At 43.5% G+C, this 24,729-nt stretch overlaps 1 protein-coding gene across 1 annotated transcript in view; it reads left to right on the forward strand.

Annotated features, from left to right (window-relative positions):
- The window catches only part of LOC144127576 (uncharacterized), a 64,021-nt gene that overhangs the window by 16,690 nt on the left and 22,602 nt on the right, over positions 1–24,729 (forward strand). The window contains exons 3-4 of the mRNA XM_077660558.1: positions 9,569–9,870; positions 18,980–19,071. Of these exons, the coding sequence (XP_077516684.1) occupies positions 9,569–9,870; positions 18,980–19,071 (394 nt within the window). The remainder of the gene's footprint in view (positions 1–9,568; positions 9,871–18,979; positions 19,072–24,729) is intronic.

Consider the following 24,729-nt stretch of genomic DNA (forward strand, 5'->3'; position numbering starts at 1 on the left):
TCTCCCGCCCTTTGCTCCGTTTCAATCAGACTGCTGCACGAAGCATCGAGAGAGAGAGAGAGAGGGGGGGGGGTGACGAAACGGGGAGGCATTCTTTACCTTTATTAGTTCGTGCAAAACAAGAACGCTCAGAATAAACATTCTGTAAAATATTACATCCGCTCATGTTAGTCAAAGCGTCGCACGGATGCCGTCGCGGTGGCTCAGTGGCTATGGCGCTCGGCTGCTGACCCGAAAAACGCGGATTCGATCCAGGCCGCGGCGGTCGCATTTCAATGGATGCGAAATGCTAGAGGCCCGTGTACTGGGCGATGTCAGTGCACGTTGAAGAACCCCAACTGGCCGAAATTTCCGGAGCCTTTCACTACGGCATCCCTCATAGCATGAGTCGCTTTCGGACGCAAAACATAAACCTTAAGCCAGCATTGCATGCTTCATATTTACTGCGGCAACACTGGAACAAAACACGTAACTATACTCCTTGCTCCACTGTTACGGCATAATGCATTCATTCTGTATTTGGAATGAGAACTGTTTTGCTTCTTCTCTATTAGGTGAACAGCGTTCGTTACAAATTTTGGGAGCAAATCGGATTGCGTCGACTCCTGCTGAAAGGTGGGTGGGAAAGCAGAGGTGGCCTGCTTCCTGACGTTATCATATTAGATCTTCCCCTCGACTGATTTTGTGCTGCTCTCGCATACGATTGCTCGTGTAAACCCGATGTCGAATTATGAGCGGCGCTATGGCCGTGTTCTGCAGTGCAGTGGCAGTACTGGCAACCATGGCTGGAGGTATGGCGCTGAACTTCAAAATCTTTCCTTAAACAAATAAGGCTCCCACAAAATTCGCTCAGAAAAAAATACAGTGCAATAGCTATCAGTTGGACTACATTCAATTTATGGCCGAAAACGCGGCACAACACACGTTTTTCTAAGTTCAACATTTTTTAAAAATGAAATAAGTTGTAACACATTTTAAGCCGTTTAATGAGATAGCATTTGTTATACAGAGCCGCCGAAAAATATATTCTTGCTCACGACTGTCGTGAAAGGGGTATTAAAAAATAGCCAAAACGTTTCCTCTTGTAAAATGACGAATTAAAGCAACGCAAAAAAAAAACTTTGTGCTGAAAATTTCTTCACAAAGAAAACTGCGCGAAATACGGGGACAAGAGAAATATACACCACAGGACCCGCGCTGGTCCTGCCGTGTATGTTTCTCTTTTGTCCCCGTATTTCGCGCAGTTTTCTTTGTGAAATATGAACCAACTATCCCAAACTAGAGTTCTTGAAATTCTTTGCTTTGAGATGAAAACCACCATGCATAGAGATTATACACAAAAGCTTTTAGAGCGCAAAAGTAAAGTAAAATATGTGATTTTTTATAAAAATGTTAGTGAGACCAACATTTGCATTCGTCTGCGAAATTCATAGTACTATCAATCACATGACCAGAAAATTTTCCCCCCAATGTTGTTAAGGTTGATTACTTTAAACGGTTCAATAAAGAGCCACAGTTGTTATGAAAAACATCGGAAAGGGTCGGGCGCAAAGTCTGGTTCGTTTGGCATGAAATGGCCTTGGAATAAAAGTCGGTGCAGGCGCGAACGGTGAACGTTTACAAATAATAAAAGAAGCTACGAGCTACATCACGTCCTGCCTTTAGTTGCACACTTATGAACTCATCCATCCCTGTTATCTGAGCGGCTGGCCTACGGGCTATTCATTTTGAAAGCTGAGTGAAGGTCGCCCAGGAGATGGCTAGTAATAATTGTTTTTTTTTTGGGGGAAAGGAAACGGCGCAGCATCTGTCTCATATATCGTTGGACACCTGAACCGCGCCGTAAGGGAAGGAATAAAGGAGGGAGTGAAAGAAGAAAGAGGTGCCGTAGTGGAGGGCTTCGGAATAATTTCGGCCACCTGGGGATCTTTAACGTGCACTGACATCGCACAGCACACGGGCGCCTTAGCGTTCTGCCTCCATAAAAACGCAGCCGCCGCGGTCGGTTTCGAACCCGGGAAATCCGGATCAGTAACCGAGCGCCCTAACCACTGAGCCACCGCGGCGGGTCACAGGAGATGGTTTGCATTTCGTTTCCGGAGGTTCCTTCATGAACCCCGCTCACGCGTGCAGAAATTTCTCCAACAGCATTTGTGCGAGAGGCAGAGTATGCGTTTCCGACCTCAGACCTCCTACATTAAGGAAACGCCAATTTAACCCGGTGCTGATTTGCGCAAACGAATGAAATTCAGCTTGCGCGGTGTTATGACTGCGCCGGTTGTTGAAGACGGTGTTTCATTGAAATAGTTCCTATTAGGATCCGTTGCATTTCGTTTACATTTTTAGCAGCCTTAGGTGAGGTTAATGCACGCGGAACCACCTGTTTGCCGCCCTGCTCGGGCTACACTCCAAGCAAGAACAAAGTGAATTTCAGACGTATTCAATCATGACGGTAATGCGTATGTTGTCTAAATCTCATAGGTTTTTCTCGATAATGCGCGTGGCATTGAAGCGCTGCAACTCGATTTTCTCTAAGAGCGCGCGCTTGGTGTTACTTCTTGGTGCCTCAAGTTATGGGCGGAAAACTGCGGTACTGTTTCGCAGCCTGTCTGGTAGGAATCGCTTGCCTTGTGCTTGTTTGAGCATCAGCGTACGTACCAGGATTCACGCAGCGTATTCTTGAAGGCGCTTGTTTAATAGCGGGTATAAGAATAAATGCTGCAATATTCTCCCGTTCGGATCCCTATGCAAGGAACATAGAATGTGCATTTTATGGGGGCGCCATTCTCAACAGCTCCTAGTGAGTCAATAGTGATATGTTGCGCGATTCTTCGCAGTCTTCTGTTCCAATGTAAACGGAATGCCATACAGAGATCAGTATTGGAAGTGGGTATTTTGTGCAGAGGGAGGATGCTCCAGGAATTATGGGTCTTTGTTACAATGTTTTATGAAAACCATTTAAAATTTATCATGATTATTTACTGAAATGATGACGCCGGCACGATGGCTCAGTGGTCATCGTGTTCCTCTGCTGACCCGAAAGACGCATGCTCGATCCCGGCAGGGGAGGTCGCATTTTGATGGAAGCGAAATGCTAAAGGCCCGTGTACTATGTGATGTGAGTTCACGTTAAAGAACGCCAAAGGTTGAAATTGTCCGCTGCCCTTCGCTAAGTGTCCCTGATAACCTGAGTCACCTTGGGTCGTTGAACCCCATAAAACCAAACCAAAATATTTAAGATTACTATTTTAGAATGGGATAGCCAAGATATACCTTGCGTTGCAGAGCACATGCGCCGAGATGGCGTAGAATTTTTTTATTTACCCTTATATTATTTTTTCCTTTTGCGCTCTACAGGTCTACATGCCCAGATGGTAGACGGCAGACAACAGGCCGCAATAATGCTTCTGAGGAAACTTGCCGGATCGTACGTCACTTTCAACATTTAATTGTATAATGTCGCGTATGGATTGCATATTCCCAGCCTGGATAGCTTGGAAATAAACTGAGTTTGTATGTTCATTGATCGTCATGTCATTTGTGAAGGCCATGTGGTGATCGTTTCAACGATTGTAGATTGCCTGCAGACAGTCTATAGACAATAGTCTACTGAAGGCTTAGTAGACAGTCTATAGACTGCCTATAGACAAATTATAGATTTGCCAGGCCGTAAATTAACAAAATGTCTTATACCCCTGTCACACGGGCAATCTCAACGTCCATTGGACCAATGCCCATCAAAGTTTTCGACGGCCTCCAGATGCACCGCTGCCACACGGCAAATTCAATGATCATTGAGTGAGTAGTGAGTGTGCGATCTGACAGATGGCGCTAGGGGTATCAACGCTGAAAAAAAAAATTATGAAGTTGAATAAAACGGGCCGAATGGTGGAGTAAGTGTTATTGTAATGGAAACTTTTTTTCGTAAAAAGCTGTTCAAATACTTCACAGTTCGGCACAATCTGGCGACGGCAATGACCGGGCGACGATGGGCAGCGATGTGCACTTCGTTTCACTTTTACGTTTTACTTTTTCGCCTTGTAATGCACGTTGTATTTAACACATTGTTCCTATTGTACTTAATCCGTTATTTTGTTCCCTTTACTAAATGCCCTTCTGCGCCGTGTAAGGTATTTTGAATAAATAAATAAGTAAGTAAATAAATAAAAGAAGCATTCACGTTTAGCCGGCGAAACTGTCACACATCAGTGGCCGTCTTTGTCGTATTCATAGCTACTTTCGCTGCAGCTATTGTCGTTGTGTGGCACTTCTTGGTTTCGGCCCTCGGAAAGTGTGCTAAAGAGGCGAAAAAAAAAGAACAGAACGCCGCGACTCCACCCAACAAGAACAGCGTCGGTTTGTTTACATCTGACCACCGGATGTTCTGCGGAGCTGTCATTTTTACTCCCGAATAAAAAGTAGTTTATCAACTGGCCAATGTAGTCTAAAGTTTCTGCATTAAATCAAAAAGATATTTTTGTTTATTTAGAGTTTTTATATGTTGTTTCTCAACTTATGGTTAGTGCGACCACAGGGCAAGGTTGTTTTCATTGGCCCTTGAGATTCCAATGACCATTGGCGAACCTCCATTGAGTCGATGTCCATCGAGTTCAATGGTCATTGAAAAGCGCAATGTGGCACTGGCCGATCTCCATTGAGTCCGATATGTCCTTTGACTTAATCGGCACTGAAACTGGCCGTGTGACAGGAGTATTAGACAGTAGACAGGTCTATAGAGAGTCTCTTGACCTGTCTGCTGGACCAATAAACTTGTCTTAGACCTGTCTATAGAGAAATCTATAGGAAGTGCATGGCCATAAGTCTATAGATCGCCTATAGACTGTCCCTAGACCTGTGTCTATTAGGATTTCAGAAGACATTTGTCTATAGACTGTGTATAGACTGTCTATAGACAAAAGTCCGTAAAACTGCATGGCTATATATCTACAGATTGCCCATGGACTAGTTTACAGGATTTGACCATTGAAAGTTTATAGACTTAACAGATAAATGTCTATACACTAAAAAAATATGGATGGGGAAGATGCACCGGTAAAGCTGCGCCGGTACTACCGGGTGCAGGATAGACTCTTGTAAAACGTGAAGCGGTTTTGTGCCCGGCCTCCAGTGTGGTGGCCAGTGGTTCTGGAAAAGTTGCGGCCATGCCTTACGTGGTTTGCACGGCGCTCCCACGACAGGCGACCTTGGTCGCGTCAAGACCTACACGCAAATGTCGGAGCGGTTTTGCTGGGCTAATATGTTCAGCTATGTCGGGGAACACGTGGCATAGCGCCAGACGTGTCAGTACAGGAAGCCGTCAACGAGAGCACCTTAAGCACCCCTGCCTATGGTGCTCACGCATTCCACGTATCACGCCTTCCATATGTAAGAGATGAAAAAAAACATTATTTGTACTCGAAGAAGCGCACTAGCTTCCTCTAGCAACCTGCACAAGCTACAGCTACCAGTTTATATTGGACAACGCGTGAAAAACGTTAAGAGGCAATAGCGTGGTCTATTTACTTTTGTCCGATTCTCTATACACGATACCATAAGCATTAATTAAGTGACAGCTGTGATTTTATTCTCTTGGGCCTTTTCAAAGATCTCTCATCGCTAACTAATGTTTGATCACATGGTATATAAAAATAGCTTGTGCGCAAATAATGGATTACGTGAACATAAATAGAGCCACTCAAAAGCCGCCCATACAGGTTTACTCTTCGCAACACCTCTTTGCCTTGTGTGCCCCTTCTGCAGGTGACAAAAGTAGCAAGCTCTAAGCTGTGTACAAACAGCATATAACATCTTTCAATAACTCAAATAAATGCCTGACTTAGGAAACAAAACTTTATTGTGGTTAGCTTTCACAATAATACACCAAAATTGCCACGTAAGTTTGGCAATGGGTACACATTTCGTTCCAGATTAATTTTAGCTTTTTCAAAACAGATTTCAGTTTTGGAGTCATAAGGTTTCCCTCAAACGGACGGCTTTCAATCAGTACAGCTTGAAATAATCCCAGAGTTTGTCCGAAAGAATGCGGATATGTCATGTTCAGGATGTAATATGTTCTCAAGCAGATGATCAAAGGTCTCTCAATGGAAGATCCAGCGGGGAAGTGAACAGCATGTTTCCCACATAAAATTGTCAGCTTTTCTCCCGTCGCAGTAATGCTTGCTCCTAGTGTAGTTTCATGAGTTGTGTTCGGCCTCTTTGAACGAAAATAAGTTTCCTTTACGTCCGTCAGTGTTGAGAAAAAATAGTACATCAAATAACTGCATTATTCGTCACAACTTTGCGTTCCGTTACGCGTTTGAGAAGTTAATATAGTTGTATATTCTGTCTCTCGAGCATAAAGCAGATTAAATTTATTGTCATGTATGACACTCCTGCAGAAACAATTGTGCCTTCTATTTAGTTTTAGCAACAAACACCTATAAAAAATTGGAGATAAATACTGACACTAGCTGTGCTATGTAATGCGTGCTCTATTGCGGTCTTTTGTTAACCACTTGCAGGAGTACACAATGTAAAGCAATATTTGTGAATTTTCACTTCGTATGCATCGATTTCCATGTCTTGAACGCTAAACTTTCTAGAGAATTAATGAATTTTTATTACCTTTGCGATGACAGAGGACGCACCTCTTGTGGGGCGAAGGTAGCTGTCTAACTCAATAAAGTCTTCAAGCCTCAATTTCTTCTTCACTTCGATGAGCTTGGCTTCCATGATGTTAACTCTATTCATAGCCAAGACGAAGCTCTGACTCAAGAACGAGCTGCAATTGAAGAAAAGTCATGAACAGCACTTAGCCGATTTTTTAAAAGAATTTAGTGTTGCACTATAAAATGCATCCATCACCCTCAAGCCGCCGCGGTGGCTCAGTGTTCATAGCGCTCGGCTACTGACCCGAAAGATGCGGGTTCGATCCCAGCTGCGGCGGTAGAATTTCGGTAGAGGCAAAATTCTAGGGGCCCGTGTACTGTGCGATGTCAATGCACGCTAAAGAACCCTAGGTGGTCTAAATTTCCGGAGCCCTTCACTACGTCGTCCCTCATAGCCTGAGTCGCCATTAACCATCATCACCTTAAGCCTCATCCCATTATTGCTAGTTAGTCCTGGTTAGTTCAAGTTGCCATCACTTTATCTAAAAAAATTTGAATGTGTACTCCCATTTTGACCCTGAGCAGACCACAGTAATCTTTTCCTTTGCATTCTCTGCTGCCAAAAAACCACTGTTCATCTGCTCTCCGCAATAAACGACCTGCCATAGCAAAATTTCTTCCATGAATTTCTTGTATGAGATGAATATCTTAACTTTAGACTCATGCTGTTCTGTCTCAAAATCACTTGTAGCAGTATTCTGCTAATATTCTTCTGCACTATCTCCAGTTTAATTTAAAGCATTTTCCTAGAGCTTCCAAGTTTGTCTCATAACAGGACCCAACTGTCCCATACTTTTCATTTCAAAGATATCGATACAGCTGCTGCTCATTATTTTGCGGCACCTGCCAAATGCATTCAATTCGCTTTTAACCTTGTGGAAATAAAAAGTATATGCATCTCCTTGTAACTTTTTCTTACGGCTACAGTGTGTGCCCGCTACTTGTCCCAGATTACTGCATTGACTTACTACTTGAAGCACCGCACTGTTAATCGTGGTCTGTTTTTTTTTTTCTCTCAGAGAGCTGATTTTTCCCCCTACATAAGTTTAAGACTAGCATTGAGTTTTGCTCGTTTGGGTGCTCAAGAAAACCATTCAACTCAAAGAAATCAGCTTAGCAATGCCATCAGTAAATTACCATTGTTAACAGGAACTTCGGAACATCTTTTTTTTTTTTTAGTGGGGGCAATACTTCGAGTTTGTTTTGCTATTTATTTATTTACTATGTTTTATTTACATATTGCACTCTGATTTTATTTGTTTTTTATTTTGCAGTGTTCAAAGGTGTATTAGTAAACGCATATAAAACCTCATGAAATGGGCAATTTTATATAGATCTACAAACGAGGAGTGACTGACTGTATTCAAAACGTTTGCTTACATTCTGTTTCAAGTGCCGTGAACAGGGGCCAGACAATCGACTTCTGTTGCGGCAGGATTACGTTTTAGGTTACTGAAACTAAATGCTTTAAAACCATGGCTACAAAGCCAAACAGCTCAGCCGAACTCTGCCTTACACTGATAACATCCTAGAATTGAAGAATCTGCACAAATTTTATCTGAGTGCAAGCAGTTAGACACAGGGAGGGGGGGGGGGGGCGCTATTTCAGAAGCGTGAATTGCTGGGCGAGTTGGTACATGTTTAAGAGAAAAAAGAAACAGCGAAAAAAGACGAAGGACTTGGAGAAGACGCACACAGACTGGAGCCAGACTGTCGCCTTCATGCTATTTCCTCTGGAGAAATGCGGGGTGGGGTCCGACCTCTCCTCTGGTCCCCCCGTTCTCGAGTCCCCGATTGTTAAGCTGTTACCTATACATTTTATACCTAATTATTCCATATCCTACCTTGTGAAAATCTTCTTTAGGCATGCTGTGAATAAGAAAAGCCGCTACCATTGAAAAAAATTACAATATACAGAAAAAAAAAGGATCTGACCACTGTGCACGATATCAAATTTTGGTCACCCAACGTGCCTTTTCTTTTTTCTTTCAGAATCGTGAAATAAGCTTCTACTTTGAAGAGCTGAACGTTAAACCTGTCAGCCTAACTATGGTCGAGCCTATGCATAATTGTGTCCGTTAAATATGTGTAATTCTTCTCCCTAGCTTCCATTGTCATACTGAAGCAAGACGTACTAACGCACACACAGCTACGCAGTTTTTTTAAGGTGTTAAAAATCAGCTTGCCATATTGCGAACAGTGCTCATAAATAGCACCATAACTAGCCATTTCTTACCGAATGGTTCATTTCAACGGACAGGGATAGGAGTGGGAGTTAGGAGGGTGTACAGGCCACACCTAAGGGCAGCCGGTCACGTGCTTTTTATAACATACATGAATGTTATTCCAGGACTCCCGATTATTCTAATGTTAGGTAAGCCTGGGGTCATGGGCAAATGGAGTGAGAACGAAGCTGTGTTCAAGTTAAAGCATTCGTAGCAACAGACACTAATCCTTGTTGAGGACTAATGCATTAAAAATTATTTGCGCAATTTTTAAAAGGTTTAAGTTACTTCCCACAGATCCAAAGAAAATTTTAATTACTTGTCAGAGTTCCGTGGGACACACGCGAGTGTCCGCATAAGATGCACCACCCCAAGGGCACCCTTTCATGGCTTACAAGCTCCTTCTGACACTGTCGAGCAAGCCATTGTGCTTCGTAGGTGTTCTGATTGCAAGAATGATTGTTTTAACTTCTCTTTGGTCTGTAAAAAGGATTGCAATCAGATATAAAGACCAGACAATATAAAGACAAGCGGAAGAACAGGCGAAGGAGGAGATGATAGCCTCAAAAGAACAGAGGGGCTTTCATAGGCACTCGGTGAAGTGCATCTCTGCAACACTTGAATCAAGAGTTTCGCGTGCGCATTTGCAAAAAAAAAAAATCTTTTTCTACACAGTAAAGCTGGCGGGAGATGCCGCCAACAAATTTATTGAAGCGTACGTCGGACTCTACGATGAGGCTGGGACCGCCATGCTGAAAGGAACGTTCACAGTGATGGATCCCGTGAAGACGGAAAAATGCACTGCCGGTGCCGGCACTGGAGGTGGTGCTGGCACTGGAGGTGGTGCTGGCACTGGAGGTGGTGCCGGCACTGGAGGTGGTGGTGGCACTGGAGGTGGTGCTGGCACTGGAGGTGGTGGTGGCACTGGAGGTGGTGCCGACGCTGGCGGAGGCAGCGCAACCGGCGCTGCAGACGAGGTAAGCGGAAGGCACGCACGTCGCGTGCACGTAGCAGTCGTAAGCGGTAACCTTAGCGAGTGCATGGTGTCTGTTAAACACGTAGCAATCACGCTTATAACCTATGTTAGATATGGCACGGAGGAAGGAAAAAATTGGCATTGGCTTTACTTGGCAAACCCTGGAATCCATCGAAAAGCAAGCACGCTTGCTAAGCGTCTGAGGCTCGTCCATGGCAGCTCCGCTGCACGCTCGCGACAGCCGTTCTATGGATACCCACACGACTACGTGGCGATGACGTGTATCACGTGGTCTTGCGAAACCCCCATCGGATGTCATCATGATGCTTCACAGTACACTATCGGATGTTCTTAAGGTCAAAGGTCGGAGGTGAACTCAAAGTCAAAGGTTAGCTCAAGGTTCGAAGTAAAAAATTAACTTAATGTCTTGGGTCAAGGTCAAGGGTTCGACGGCATAACTGTACCACATATGATCATACACTGCTAATGCGGTTGGGCTGAAGGTCGTTTAAGGTCATTCTCCGGCCTACGCGACGACTGCTTTACCTAGCGTAGTGAAGCTTTTCGCTTCAAAAATGAGCTTAGAAATTGTTTCATTTCATTTCATTTATTTAACCCTCAGGGCCAGAGGCATTAAAGAGGCGAGTGGATACAAAAAATACATAGACAAGGAAATGAGTATTGCAAGAAATTTCTGCTATTTATACAATGTTAGCTATCGCGTTGAGAAAATTCTGCTTATCATGATGTCGATAATTTGAGCAGGACGGTGGTTCAATTCACGTGAAGCACGAGGCAAGAAAGAATGAAATGCTGATAAGGTGTGAAATGTTGCAATTCCAACCTTGTGGCGATGATCAGTGCGGCATGAAATATAGTGGGGAGGAGCAATGAGTGCGTTCCTTAGAGTGGAATGATGGTACAATTTATGAAAAAGACTGAGACGAATGATTTTTCTGCGGCATGCTAAAGGCTGTAAAAATAGGTAAGTTTTCATGCTGGTTACGCTTGCTCCACGATTAAAGTTAGATAAAATAAAATGCGTGGCATTATTTTGGACCATCTCCAGCGAAGTTATTAGCTTTTATAGTTATAGTGGTGATCCGTTACAGCAGCTGCATATTCCAGTTTTGAACGAATCAGCGTTTTGTAAAGCAATAATTTAAGAGAAGACGGGGTTTTCGTGAAGTTTCGGCGTACGGTGCCCAACATGCGGTTAGTGTTGTTAATAATGTACTCTATGTGGTGCGACCAGGAGAGGCCTGCAGAAATGTGGATGGCCAAGTGTTTATATGTAATGACAGGTTCTAAGGGGATGTTATTTAAGTGGTACCTGGAAGGTGAGTTAGCATGTCGGGATATTCGCATAACTACATTTTTCAGTGTTTACGTCCATAAGTCACTCATTGCACCAAGTAGAAATATAGGTAAGATCAGTCTGAAGAAGGTTAACGTCTTCATTTGATGTTAATTCGCGAACAGCGCAGTCATCAGCAAAGAGATCAATGTTAGATGCTGCTTTGGAAGGAAGATCATTGATGAAAATGAGAAACGAGCGGTGAAATGACTGACCCTTGAAGCACTCCCGAGTTAACGTCACTGAAAGGTGAATCGTAGTTGTTAGCGGAAACAAATTGTGATCAGTTATGAAGAAAATACTGGATCTATTTCAAAACGTTAGGATCAATGTTCAGTGGATTTAATTTAAAAAGTAATAAACGGTGACGTACCTTGTCGAAAGTTTTATAAAAGTCGAGAAAAATGCAATCCGCCTCTGAGGCGCTTCAAATAAGGCGGAGCTTGTTAGTAAAACAGAAAAGTTGGGTTTCGTATGAATATGATTTTCGAAAACCGTGCTGTGCGGGTGTGAAGAAAGAATTAGTCTCGAAAAAATTAACAAGGTTTGCGAAAATTACGTGTTCTAATAATTTGCAGCATGTACTGGTCAGCGAGATGGGACGATAATTTGCCGGTGACACTTTAATTCCTGATTTGAAGAATGGAACCACCTTCCCAATTTTCCATCGTGTGGGCTATGTTGAGGTATCAAGAGATTGCTGAAAAATCTTGGTTAGTATAATAGAAGAAAAGGCAAATGTATATTTTTTAAATTTGGCATTAATGCAGTCGTAGCCAGGTGACGACTGAAATTTTAGATCTTCAATAAGTTTAGCAACTCCTGATGAGTCAAAGCCTATAGGAGGCTACATAACAGATGCTACATAATTACAGTGGTAGGCGGCAGAAAGGTTAACGCTTGTAGTATGGGAAATATTCTTTACAAAGGTTTTGTTAAGGACCGAAGCGCATGAATTGCTCTTTATAGGATCCCCTGACTCGTCTATCAAAGTGATGAATTCGTCAGTTGGTGAGTTGATAATGCGCCAGAATTTTCTAATCTAATGTTCGATGATAGTATGGATGGTATGGTGATAGAAAGAAACTTTTCTTTTGCTTGTTTTAGAGCTGTTATGTAGGCGTTAGCCGCTGCTTTATATGCATCCCAATGAGAGTTACTGGTAGACAGTTTAGCGGTGCGCTATCGGCGCTTCTTCCTGTTTGATAGGCGTTTGATATGGGCTGTGTACTATGGGGCCTGCGTGTTAGAAACGATGGTGCGGGTAGGAATGTACTTATAATAATAATAATAATAATAATAATAATAATAATAATAATAATAATAATAATAATAATAATAATAATAATAATAATAATAATAATAATAATAATAATAATAATAATAATAATAATAATAATAATCTTTATTTCCATCGGGATGATGGAGGAGGTTGCGGGTAAAAGCTGCTCGTAAACGGCAGCTTGACAAAGGCCCACAGCCCCCCTATACAAGGCAACAACAGCAAAGCAAGGAAAGACACTCAGAAATATACATATAGTCTCTTCGCAATTTAGCAGAGCCAATAATAAGGGGATCAAAAATGAAGTAGAAACAAAAAATAGAACAACAATCAATACAATAAATACAGTGTATACAAAGCAGTGCAATAAACACAGGATTTAATATAGACATTATAGGAATACAGGTGCAGCTCTTAAGAATGTATGCAGTGAAGCTATTGTAATTCATGTTAAGATATTTTAAGCAGGTCAGTCCCTGATTTTTATAGCTGTTTAATAGTCCTGGAAGTGTGAAGGATAATTTTTCCATTGCGTAGTTGGTTCTAGGAGTTGGTACAATCCACTCTTCTTTATGACGGGTAGGGTAACACACAGTGCTCCTTTCCAGTAATGACAACTCATGCAGAGATTCAAGATGATATTTTAGTTCGCGCTGGAATGCAAGTGCTAGCTTATAATTGTAAAGATTGAATACCGGTATTATGTTTGCTTTGGGAGTGACCTTGGGAGTGACCACTGTATGGTAGATTAAAAAGTATGCTGATAAGCTTTTTTCGAAGTATAAAGATATTTTGCAATTTGTATACGTGGTTGTGCCCCATATCAGGAAACAGTAATTAAGATGAGAGTAAAACAGGGAATTATAAATCAGGATCTTTACTTGATGCGGGAGATATGATCTGTAATGGGAAATAATGCCAACTGCTCGAGCTAACTTAGTTAAAACAGCATCAATGTGACTATCCCATAGCATTCTCTGAGAAAATGTAACACCCAGAGTTTTAATATTATTTGTGATTTCTATTGGTGCACCACCATAAATTAAGCTTACATGAGAATTTAACTGCCTCGATTTAGGTCTAAATATTACAGCTTTTGTCTTATTAACATTTCTATTTAAATGGTTCACTATTGACCACATTTTAAGCTTGGTAAGGAGAGAATTCGCGTCATTGTGTAAGATATGGCAATCTGGAGCAGATAAAAATATACTAGCGTCGTCAGCATACAAAACGTAACTAGGCTTAGTAGAGAGGTTAGTAAGATCATTGATGAATATGTTAAAAAGAAGCGGATCAAGAATGCTGCCCTTAGGAACACCTTTAACTATCGATTTTAAATCAGAACGGTACGTTTTGACTTGAACGAACTGCTGAGATATGATTTGATAAGTTCAAGAAAATGCCCTCGAATTCCATAAATTTCCAGTTTCTTCAGCAAAGTGGAGTGATGAATACAATCGAATGCGTTAGAAAAGTCGACATAAATGCCTAGTATAAAGTTCTTTTTTTTTTCAAATTCGGACAAAATAAATTCTTGCTGTTCCAGCAAAGCTAATTCGGTCGATTTGTTCTTGCTAAATCCATATTGAGCTCCTGAAATAAGTTTGTGTAAATCAAAGAACGAGCAAAGCTGATAATGGACAAGCTTCTCCAAGCCTTTTGAAAATATGGGTAAGACGGAGATGGGTTGGTAATTATTCATAACATTAGGATCACCCTTTTTGAAGAGCATAGATACTTTAGCGATTTGCATTTGTTTTGGAAAACATGCACTCGTTAGGCAAATGTTAAAAATATGGGTTAAATATGGACATAAGACATTTAACACATATTTCGCCGGACGTGTCTGAACTCCTTCAGCGTCGCAACCTGAACTATTATTTAAAGAAGAAAAACTGCTGTAACTTGACCCGCTGTTACAGGGCTTAGAAAAGCAAATGAACTATTTCTAACGGGCGTAAAATTGTAAAAATCTTCAAGTATACCATGATCAGAATAATCAAGTAAATACTCATCTCATTAAAGCAATCTACAAGGGAGCAGCCATACATTTCACAGTCATTTATTCACAACTTCTAGATTCTAGGTGAAAGTTTCATGCGTTTAAAAATTGTGTTCAACTTTTTCCATAAGAGGTCACTTTTCTTTAGGTAACTATGGATTTCAGAGTAAATGTATCTAGATGTGCTTATTTTAACCACATTGTTTAATATATTTCGGAACGCCTTAAATTGCTTTAAGGTATCAACTTTAAGGTAATAAAGCTTTAAGGTAATAAATTGATGGTAAAGCATATTTTTATCGTTGATTCTTCGGCGCAGTTCTGGAGTTATCCAAGGCTTGCGGATTTTTTTTACCTAGCTTAAAAGTTTTTATTGGAAAATTTCGCTTGTAAACCTGCAGGAACTGGTTCATAAACTTTTCGTACCCTTCATCGGCATTTTTTATCTTAATTACCCATGTAAAATCTGTCTTCAGTAGTTCAGTCCTGAAGCTGTCTACATTTGACACAGTAATAGACTAAAAAAAATGGGTGGTCGGCTTTTGCATCCTTCTAAATTCTGCTTCTTTACCATAACAAATATCGGAAGATGATCGCTAAGACCACATGATATAGCTCCCGCATGGGTTTTACTGCACAAGGCGGAATTGTGTCCCTCGAAGATAGATTTTCCATCGAGGGAGGGTGCGGTTAAGGATGTATCCGACGCCGTCTGGTCCTGCAGGAAAATACATAAATAAGCAACAAATGCACAGGCGATCATACGATGTGATGCGATAGATCTGCGTTAGCACTGCTGGTAGTGCATTTTGCTTTTACATTGAGAACCTTCTGTTGAATTTGATTTCACCGTTCGTTTTTCGTTCCGCTGCTGCTTGAGCTTCTGGTGGGTCAGATGGGTGGCTTTTGGTAGAAGCTAGTAGGTGGGAGATGCCGGTGGATGCGCGGAGGTGCATCAACCGGAGGGGGCTCCTGTGCAGCTCCGCGCACCCAAAGCAAAAATGCTGACGTGTACTTTGTTGGCTCTGACAAAACATTTACCTCCAAATCAGGGTGTTTGCATAGCGTCGTGCATTGCACCTATGTTAAGTGATTTGTTCTTAGCTCATTGTGACAAGGCGCATTTTGAGCGGCAGGGAGATCTTAGGGTTTTAAGGATTTTTAGGTACGTTGATGACTTTCTATTTTTTTGGATACATGTGTTTTTATTGACCATTTTGTCAACACTCGTTTCGAGGATTCGCTTGTACTTTTTGACGCTATTGTCTCGCGTATATTAGCTTCTTTTAATGCATGTTTTAAACCGCTCATTTTAACCTTCGAATTGCCCGAGCACAATAGCATCAGGCTTTCAGATTTGCGGCTACGTTTTAAAGATCACGTGTGTTTATTGTATGACGCAAGGGCGAACAAGCCTCCTCTGGCATAGAGTTCTGCGCACTCAGAGCTGGTTAAAGGGAATACTTTGCTTTCCTTCTTGTCGAGTGCTATCTGCATGTCATGCGAACACACCGTTGAAGAAAGTCCTCAATCGAAGGCGGCTCGTTTGGAGTACCCTAACCACGTGATTGCTCCCGTTGCCGAGGGCCTGCATCGCAGACGGTAATCTGAGTCTCGCATGAGCGATGAGCAGAGAGCAGGAAACAAGAGAAAAGAAAAAGAAAGGATAGTGCATGAGAGGATAGCAGTCATACCCTACATTCATTGGATCTCGCACAACCTCAAGAAAGTGGGACAACGTTCTGGCGTTAAAGTCTTGTTCACCGCGCCAAACAAGCTCATGGGTCTGTGTAGGTGAAGTTTCCCAACGTGTAAGCGGGAACCGGTTTGCATTATCAAACACACGGATGCCTTTTTACCTTACCAGAGGAGCGTCGTCTCCAAAATTCCACTTTCATGTGGAATGAACTATATAGTCCAAGCTGGAAGATGCATGAACGTTCGGCTGCAAGAGCATACCAAGAAATTTGGCAACAGTTAGCAACGTTACTGATAGCATGGGCATGCAGGTGATGCTTTTGTTAGCAAACCGTCTGTGGCTCCGTCAAAGACAGAACTGGATTTATTGGTGTAGGTGGCACGTGGTAATTCTGTCGTTTCCTTTGCCTCCTTTTCCTTCGCGAACCAGAGGTGTGTATACGTGCGCTCCGGAACCGCAATAAACCTCTGTTGAATGTAGCGCTTGTCCTGTCCTTGCCTTGGCCTCTGTAGTCACTGCGCTATGCTTTGTGTGTCGAACTTCCCAGCTTACCAGTTATCTGAATATCCGCCTACTTAACGCATCGCTCTCAGTACGCACACATTGATCGTTCGAACTCCGAATTTGTCCCATTCCCTGCCAGAGTTCTGCAAGGTAACGGTCTCGGGCCGCTCGTTCCTAACCTTTTGTAATGACATACTTAATGTATTCCACGATCCTGTAAAAATTCTTCTCTTCCCTGACGATTGCGTCATCTTCAATGAAATGAGAGAATCTGAAGACCAACGTACGTTTTATCGAATCGAACTAAATAATATCGTTGAATGGCGCCGGGAGTGGGGCATGCTACATTTCACAGATAAATCTGCTTTACTTCACATAACCAGGAAGAACAAATCCACACCAGTATTCTTAATTTACTTAGGACCGTCGCTTAACCGAAGTTCGAGAATACAAATATATCGGAATCACATTACATAATCGCCTCAGTTGGAGCACCCACTTTAACAACTCATTTTGCGCCTTTCGCAAGCTATGCTTACTCAGGTGCAGTCTCAAGGATGCTCCCGCACAGGTTATGCTCCTAGCATATACAACACTTCCTAGGCTAGAATATGCTTGCAATGTGCGGCACCCCCGTACGATGTGCAGCATAAATGCTCTTGAGAAAATTCAGAGACGGGTTGTGCATTTCATCTATTCCAGGTACGGTCGCACCGATTCGACATCCGAACTAATGACATCTAATGGTAGCCACTCTCTCCAGTCAAGACGAAAATTCTTTCGACCAAAATTTTTATTCCTCCTACTTATTCACAAACTTGCCCTCTTAATATCAGACAGACTCGCCATTTCCATGCATTCTCCTTGCCTCCTTACTTTGCAAATAGCTAACTTGTACAAATTCTGCTTTTTTTTTCCAACACAACTAATGATTGGAATAGTCTGCCTGCTGCTTGCTCTCTCCTCAAGCATATAGAGATTGTAGAATTCGTCTCTCTTGTTTTTTTTTGTGTGTTTCTTGAGTGACGGTTTCATTCACGCTCATATCACTGATATGTTCTAACAACGTTTTCCTTCCGGTGTACCATATGTGTTGGCGTATTTTTTACAGATGCGTTTTTCTTGCTTTTTATATCCATATATCTGGAAACCACTCCTGCTTGGGCATTTAGCTTGCAGTATCTTGTAAATGAATAAAATAAAAAATAAAATTTTGCGAGCGTTTAGTACCTGCCGATTTATTCTGTAAAATCTTCGGACAGTAGTCTTGAAAAAAAATACTATTTTACGCTAGGCATGTGAATACGTCGTTAGTTTGTCTTCAGTATTTTTTTACAGTATTGGTTTCTTATATGCACTAGGCTTGGGACTAGCTTCGCTGAATGCCCCCCCCCCCCCCCTTTTTTTTTAGCGCTCTCAAAAGAGAAAACCGGGGCGTAAAGTGACTGGCGTGGGATGCAAAGTTAGAATTTTGATTTGCTACTTTAATCAATCTTAGATTTGAGACTAAGTCAGTTATTCAAATTAGGTCGTGAAACCTTGTGTATACACCCCGAATAAAAGCCTAAAATTCTTTATTGGTCGCACCCTCATTGAATCTATCATCAGCACTGGTTTGTTTAGTACTCGATGGCGTTCCAGAACGTAGGTGCCGGTGACATGCACGATGATTCGTGGTCGATAATTTTGGGAAATTAAGATGAAACAAACTCCCAGGTCGTTGGTTAGTATCAACTCTGGAATGTTTGGGATGTGTGTGCGACGCGTAGTGATTTGGATACTTATTAAACCTGCACAATATTTACTGATATCCCCTTCGTTTTTGCGTTGCTTGTTGGTGTTAAGTTGCGCTAGTTATGACGCGGGCAGATACAACGGCCAAATATAAGAACAACCGATTAGGATGCACTGCATTTAAATGATTTAAGCTTTGTCGTTAAGACAACGGCCAATACTTGGCCCACTGTGTGGGACTTTACTGGCACGGGTGGGGACGCTTTATTTTTCGTTCTTTTTATAGTCCCACAATAATTTTTGTGTGTGGGCCTTTAGCACTCATTGTTTCACTGAGGTGCCATGCGGAAAGTCGCCCACAATTCTTCAAGGTTTGGTTTAATGTTAAATCATAGATAAGGTCGTGCTTCCCTGTACATTGCATGAAGTGTGCGTAAAAAGTATTCACTGTGCGTAGTGGGAGAAAACGTGTGGTAAAACGACGCATTCGCCAATAATGCCTCCATTCGACTTTCTTTTTTGCTGCCAGTTCGCTGCCCTAGCAGGGACTGCGGAAGTTACAGATATCTCGTTCAAGTGGACAGCCGATGCTTCTACGAAAGGCAAGAAGTTCGCTGCAAAGTGAGTGCAAACGTAAGCGCGACATGCTCTGCATTATACCGTGCACAAGGTCGCCCTGGTACACAGCTACGGGGGGGAGGGGGGGGGGGGAGGATGGCCGTAGCGCACAGAAGCCTTAAGCGATGAACATAGCTGTAGCGTGGGGCCGTTTGCTGGAAAGCTGTGGCCACAGCGTCGGTCTACAGGAGTTTGGGGGACAAACAGTTAAAAGACAGTAACTCGCAAATAAAGCAGTTCAAACCACCCGGGCCACATGTCACTTGTATGTAACTTCCCGTTAACGGGTGCCCACTGAACAGGACCTTGGGCATCACGATGCAGGTGACCCCTCACTGTGCCCTTGACATAAATAACGTGTCTTCTTTGGGAGTGCAGTGTAACTACGGGTGTTCCATTAATAGGGCATCCGATGAACTGACGGGAAACTCAAGGCGTGGGCCCTTCAGCTACCGGAGCAGAATTGCCTCTTTCGTCTCACTCTGGTTTCAGCTCATACTATCCATATCTTCCCATGGCGATACATCGATTCAGCCCTTATGTATAAATTGTATGGCTATTACTAAACGCTGCTGCAAATCTTTAATTGCAGCTAGGCGCCTAATCGTAATGGTCATAAGGTTAACTACTGGAATTTAGTTAACCAGCTCACTATAGTTAGCATCACTCGTTGGTTTTTTGACGTCATCCATCACTCGTATTATTCTGCCGCGAAAGTAGTCTCCATAGCTAAAAAAACCTAGTTTAAAAAAAATTACTTGTGTGCTTCCCTCTGTACAGTCCAAGAGGTTTGCTTCCAAGCCTTGTAGTGGATATTTCTAACACACCTGCAAGCCCTGAACACAGGAGGCGTGAAAACGAAAGTTCCTTCCATGTTCCAGAAATTTTCAACGCCGGCGATGCGAAACGAGCTACGCTGCATGACCCAGAAGCAAACCCCGTGTACTTTTGACGAAGGATGTGCATCTCCTGAACACATCCCACCAAGATTATGCTGGCATAATACTCCTCGGCCATGTCTCTTGTCGCATCTACACCCTTTATGCGTTTTGTTTCCAAAGACACAACTGAAAGGTGAACATGTGCACCCGGACAGTTTAACAGCGCCACGCCGCCGTCGACCGGCCGGCTTCTGAGCGCCCTGTCACGGAGTGCAGCCGCGAGAAAAGGCGCATGCGCGAAAGTTTTGTGTCAGAGCGAGTGTCATCATGCTGTTTCCACGAGCTCGACACAGCCCCTGGCACGGTTAAAAGGGTTTCTGGCCGAAGAGAGATAGCAAGGGCGCGTGCAATATGAGCTGCGTTTTTTAATGACAGAATGCATTTTCGCTGGACCCGCCGCGGTGGCTCAGTGGTTAGGGCGCTCGGCTACTGATCCGGAGTTCCCGGGTTCGAACCCGACCACGGCGGCTGCGTTTTGATGGAGGAAAAACGCCAAGGCGCCCGTGTGCTGTGCGATGTCAGTGCACGTTAAAGATCCCCAGGTGGTCGGAGCCCTCCACTACGGCACCTCATTCTTCCTTTCTTCTTTCACCCCCTCCTTTATCCCTTCCCTTACGGCGCGGTTCTGGTATCCAACGATATATGAGACAGATACTGCGCCATTGCCTTCCCCCGCCCCCCCCCCCCCAAAAAAAAAAAACTATTATTAAACCATTTTCACTGCTACATTTTCACCCATCTTTGTCAGCAAATTAAAAAAAAAAATACTATCGCGTGCACACAGGAGGGAGCTGAGAGATGACGAAAAAAAGAAAGATGAAAAATAGGTGCATTGCAGCGACCACGCTCGGCATGCAAGTCATGGAAGATTATGGAAAGGGTCACTTGGACATTTGCAATAAGTGTGACAATAGCGACAACAGTGTCTCTAAAAAGTTACTCTAATTTTGTAAAAAGGAGGAAAGGAAAGAATCACAAGAAGGCGACGCACGCGAGAGAAATTTTAAACACTTATGAACTTTCCCCGGACTTCGGCGGCACACAAGCGACACCTCGGCAGCCAGGGTTACCACCTCAGCCTACCGCCAGACACAAGAATGTGGACCGATTGGCCGCAGTACCGGGCCTTGTTGACATTTACAGCCGACACAGTCATATGTACATATGACTATCTAATTCCGAAAACTAGCTCCGTTTGTTTTATTATTCGTAATTATAAGCGTACCGCCACTTAAAGTCATTGAATAATTCGTGGAAAATAGTGATTCTCCCTCTTTACATTTCGCCTCGCAGTGATCACACAAAAAGTTCGGCTCGACTTGCTTTCTACCACGAAAACACTTCTTTTCAGTCGATTACCTCACAAGGCTGGAACCGCCTTCAAGTCCAGGATAGCGTCTTTGCAACTCTCCTTACCTAATATTACATGACCAGGAACGTAACATAGTTAAGAAAATACTTCAGCTAGCGTTGCCGCACCATGAAGGTAACAATTTCTGCTGAACTTCTATGCAACCGCCCCTATCCATAGTGCCCCTGGCTCGGAACGTAATCCAAATAATTAAATAAACAAGCAAAGAAATAAAATAAAAACGCTAACCTTCATGATGCTTGTCATCGCTTTCGTTGAGCTGCCGTATCCATATGATGTTACTACAATGACCTCACTATGATAAAACTCCTGACCGTCACAGGACGTCTCAAAAGTAGCGTCGCTCAATTCTGCGGCACTCTCTACCCTGCTTCTGTCATATCCACCATCTGCGACCTAAATGAACGTCTCGCCGCACGGTTTCCGTGATGGCTGGAATGCTACCAGCGGTATACAAAATCCCAGAGCGATTTTCGACAACGAACAGAAGCCGACGCCTTTCTGTGCTCCCTTCGAAATGACTGTTTACAAGCTCACCGCATCAGGCAGTAAGAATGAACATTCTTTGTTGTGCCGCACTTGACTTCCTTGAATCTTTTTTTCGTTATTCCGCTCGTTCTTTCCTCGTAAACAAAACCTTCAGTGTCGGCATTCACAGGCAACTGTGACTTTGGCAACTGTGACTGAGAAGTGCCCCAAGGCCTCCTGTCATCATTTCAACTGAGCCTTGTTTTTCTAATTAGGGTCCTAACCACGCCCCGGCAGTCGACGACGGTAGCAATGCGCGGACTTGTCGCCCCGACTCGTCTATTGAGTCGTCGGCTAACCAGCACGCATTGGATGTTATAAAATCTCGCCTTCCTCCTCTGGGTTTGTCCTCGAAATCATGCTTCGTTCGCACTGTCAATAAGGCCGGCTTATGTAAAGCTCCTTTTTTTCACGCAACAGTCGATAATTCCCCCAATTCCTCGGGTATAGATACAATATGGATTCTCGGTCTTCTGCTTCGAACATCCCGCCGGCTGACTGCACGATCCCTACAGTCTCGAGCTCATCCGCTGGGTGCGCTCCGGCGGCGGCCATGCTTACACTCAAATCCTTCGGACATATGTTGGAGGCGTCGTCACCATCATTCTACAGTTGATGATGATGATGTATGTACCAGCAATCTCCAATTGGCCGCGTCCTGCGCCTGCTGCAGCCACCTCATTTCCGTGAATTTCTTAATATCGTCTGCCGCCTTGACTATCTGCCTCACCCTCACTACGTTTACCTCCTCTGAATCCCCTCCAGTACCTTAAACGATCATCGGTTATCTGCTCTCCGCATAACATGTGCTGCTAGCTTCCTCTCCCTGATCTTAACTGATCGAGGTGTCATTTACTCTTGTTTGTTCCCTGACCCACTCTGCTCTTTTTAAAGAAGTATAGACACCAATTTTTGGCTGCATGCTTTGTTTTTTGTAATGATACGCAAGACATGCAATGCATGAGTAACTTGAAAACTAAAAATTTTGGCAGATTTGCCTGTCTGGTTGGGTTTGAAGACTTATAACAAACTGCACATCTCCAACCAAAAACTTTTTGACCCAACTTTTCGAAGCCGACTCGGCTCCTTCATCAGGGTTGACTGAGGGCAGTAGCTTTTCGCATCACAGCTTTCGTTCCTTTGACCCCCTCCTCCCCTCCATATTTAAAGACACTAGCTACTGCCCTAAGTCACCTCTGATGAAGGAGCCGAGTCGGCTTCGAAACGTTGGGTTAAAAAGTTTTTGGTTGGAGATGTGCAGTTGATTATAATGCATGGGTAACAACGTGGGATTCGGCTATGACCGCTTAATGAAGTGCTATACAGTCGCTGTTTCTTCAGCAGTTGTGATTCCGGCTCTTGAGGCAGGCTGGCTTTAGCGTTGCAGTGAATTAAAACGACGAAACAGCCATTCCTTAACGCGAGAGCATTAAGGATCCCGTTATACACAAAATCTGGCATCGTTCTTTCACTCCCTCCTTTATCCCTTCCCTTACGGCGCGGTTCAGGTGTCCAACGATATATAAGACAGATACTGCGCCATTTCCTTTCCCCCAAAACCAATTATTATTATTATTATTATTATTATTATTATTATTATTATTATTATTATTATTATTATTATTATTATTATTATTATTATTATTATTATCATCGGCGTTGTGAGCGAAAATGCAGGTGGCCCACCTGCTATCTAGGTCCCAAGGCCTAGTGACGTCATCAAACCTTCCCACCGTGGCAGGATGTAGTTAAATTAATGATCGGTGGCGATAAGTTGCTCGAGGAGATCAACCTGGGTTTGATAAACCCCACCCGTTGGCTGTGCTTGAAACGCCACTTGCCGTGGCAGTGCCTCGCATCGCCTAACCGCTGCACCACTGCGCCAGTAGTGATATGTGGACTCCCCGCGATCTATGAATGTAAAATAGAGAATGAGCAACTCCGCATATATGAGCATGCAGGCGGGACCTGGGCGAAGTGATATGCAAAGAGGATTCCAAGCTGCTGAGCGGACCCATTAATGGTTTTGCGTCATACCCTTAAGGCGGAGAGGTGTCCCCTCAAGTTTTTTTCATGCTTCAAGTGATCTATACTAACCTTTGGTATCATATAGAGATTGCTCCGGTGTCGAAACCGAGACCGAAACAGTATCTGGAAGAAATTAGATTATAAATTATTTAGCAGTCGTAGGTGGATACGACGTGGTGATCATCACAAATAAAGCCCGCTACCAGAAATTTGGTACCTATCTTCCTTCAAGATTGTTCATATTTTATTTTCCGCGGCTCGCTCCGCTGTCCTCAATTTGTCTTTTCTGTTACCCTTTTAAATTTCCCGCCAGTAGGTAATAGATTCAATATGGAGGCCATTGTAGTCCAGGAGGCGGCAGAAGGTGTTGGTTACAAGTGGTGGGTGTTAGATGGCACTTCGCCCATGAACGCTGGTTCGGGCCAGAGCAAGCTATAAAGGCATAGACAGCGTTCATCGCGCGCCTGCGCTCTCGCAAGGCAAGGCAAGGCAAGGCAGGTAATCAAGAGCAGTAAGCAGTTGGACAGTAAGCAGCACTGTAAGCCACTGCTCTACTCCTCAGACCTCACCACCCGGAAGTGGACCTGCGGAGCAAAGACCGTTCACGCATGACGACACAGCTGAGGGCGATCGCGGGCCATGCGGCCAACCATAGAGTTAAACCGCACACGGCATTGCACGCAGGAGGACGGGAATTGCGCGGAGCTCGTGCAGAAGTCGCACGGCTAATCACAGGAGCCAAATCAGGTCCTCCCGAATCTGGCGTGCCACAGGCAGGCGACAGGGCTCCGT

The sequence above is a fragment of the Amblyomma americanum genome, chromosome 4, assembly GCF_052857255.1.
Source record: "Amblyomma americanum isolate KBUSLIRL-KWMA chromosome 4, ASM5285725v1, whole genome shotgun sequence".
Classification (NCBI taxonomy): domain Eukaryota; kingdom Metazoa; phylum Arthropoda; class Arachnida; order Ixodida; family Ixodidae; genus Amblyomma; species Amblyomma americanum.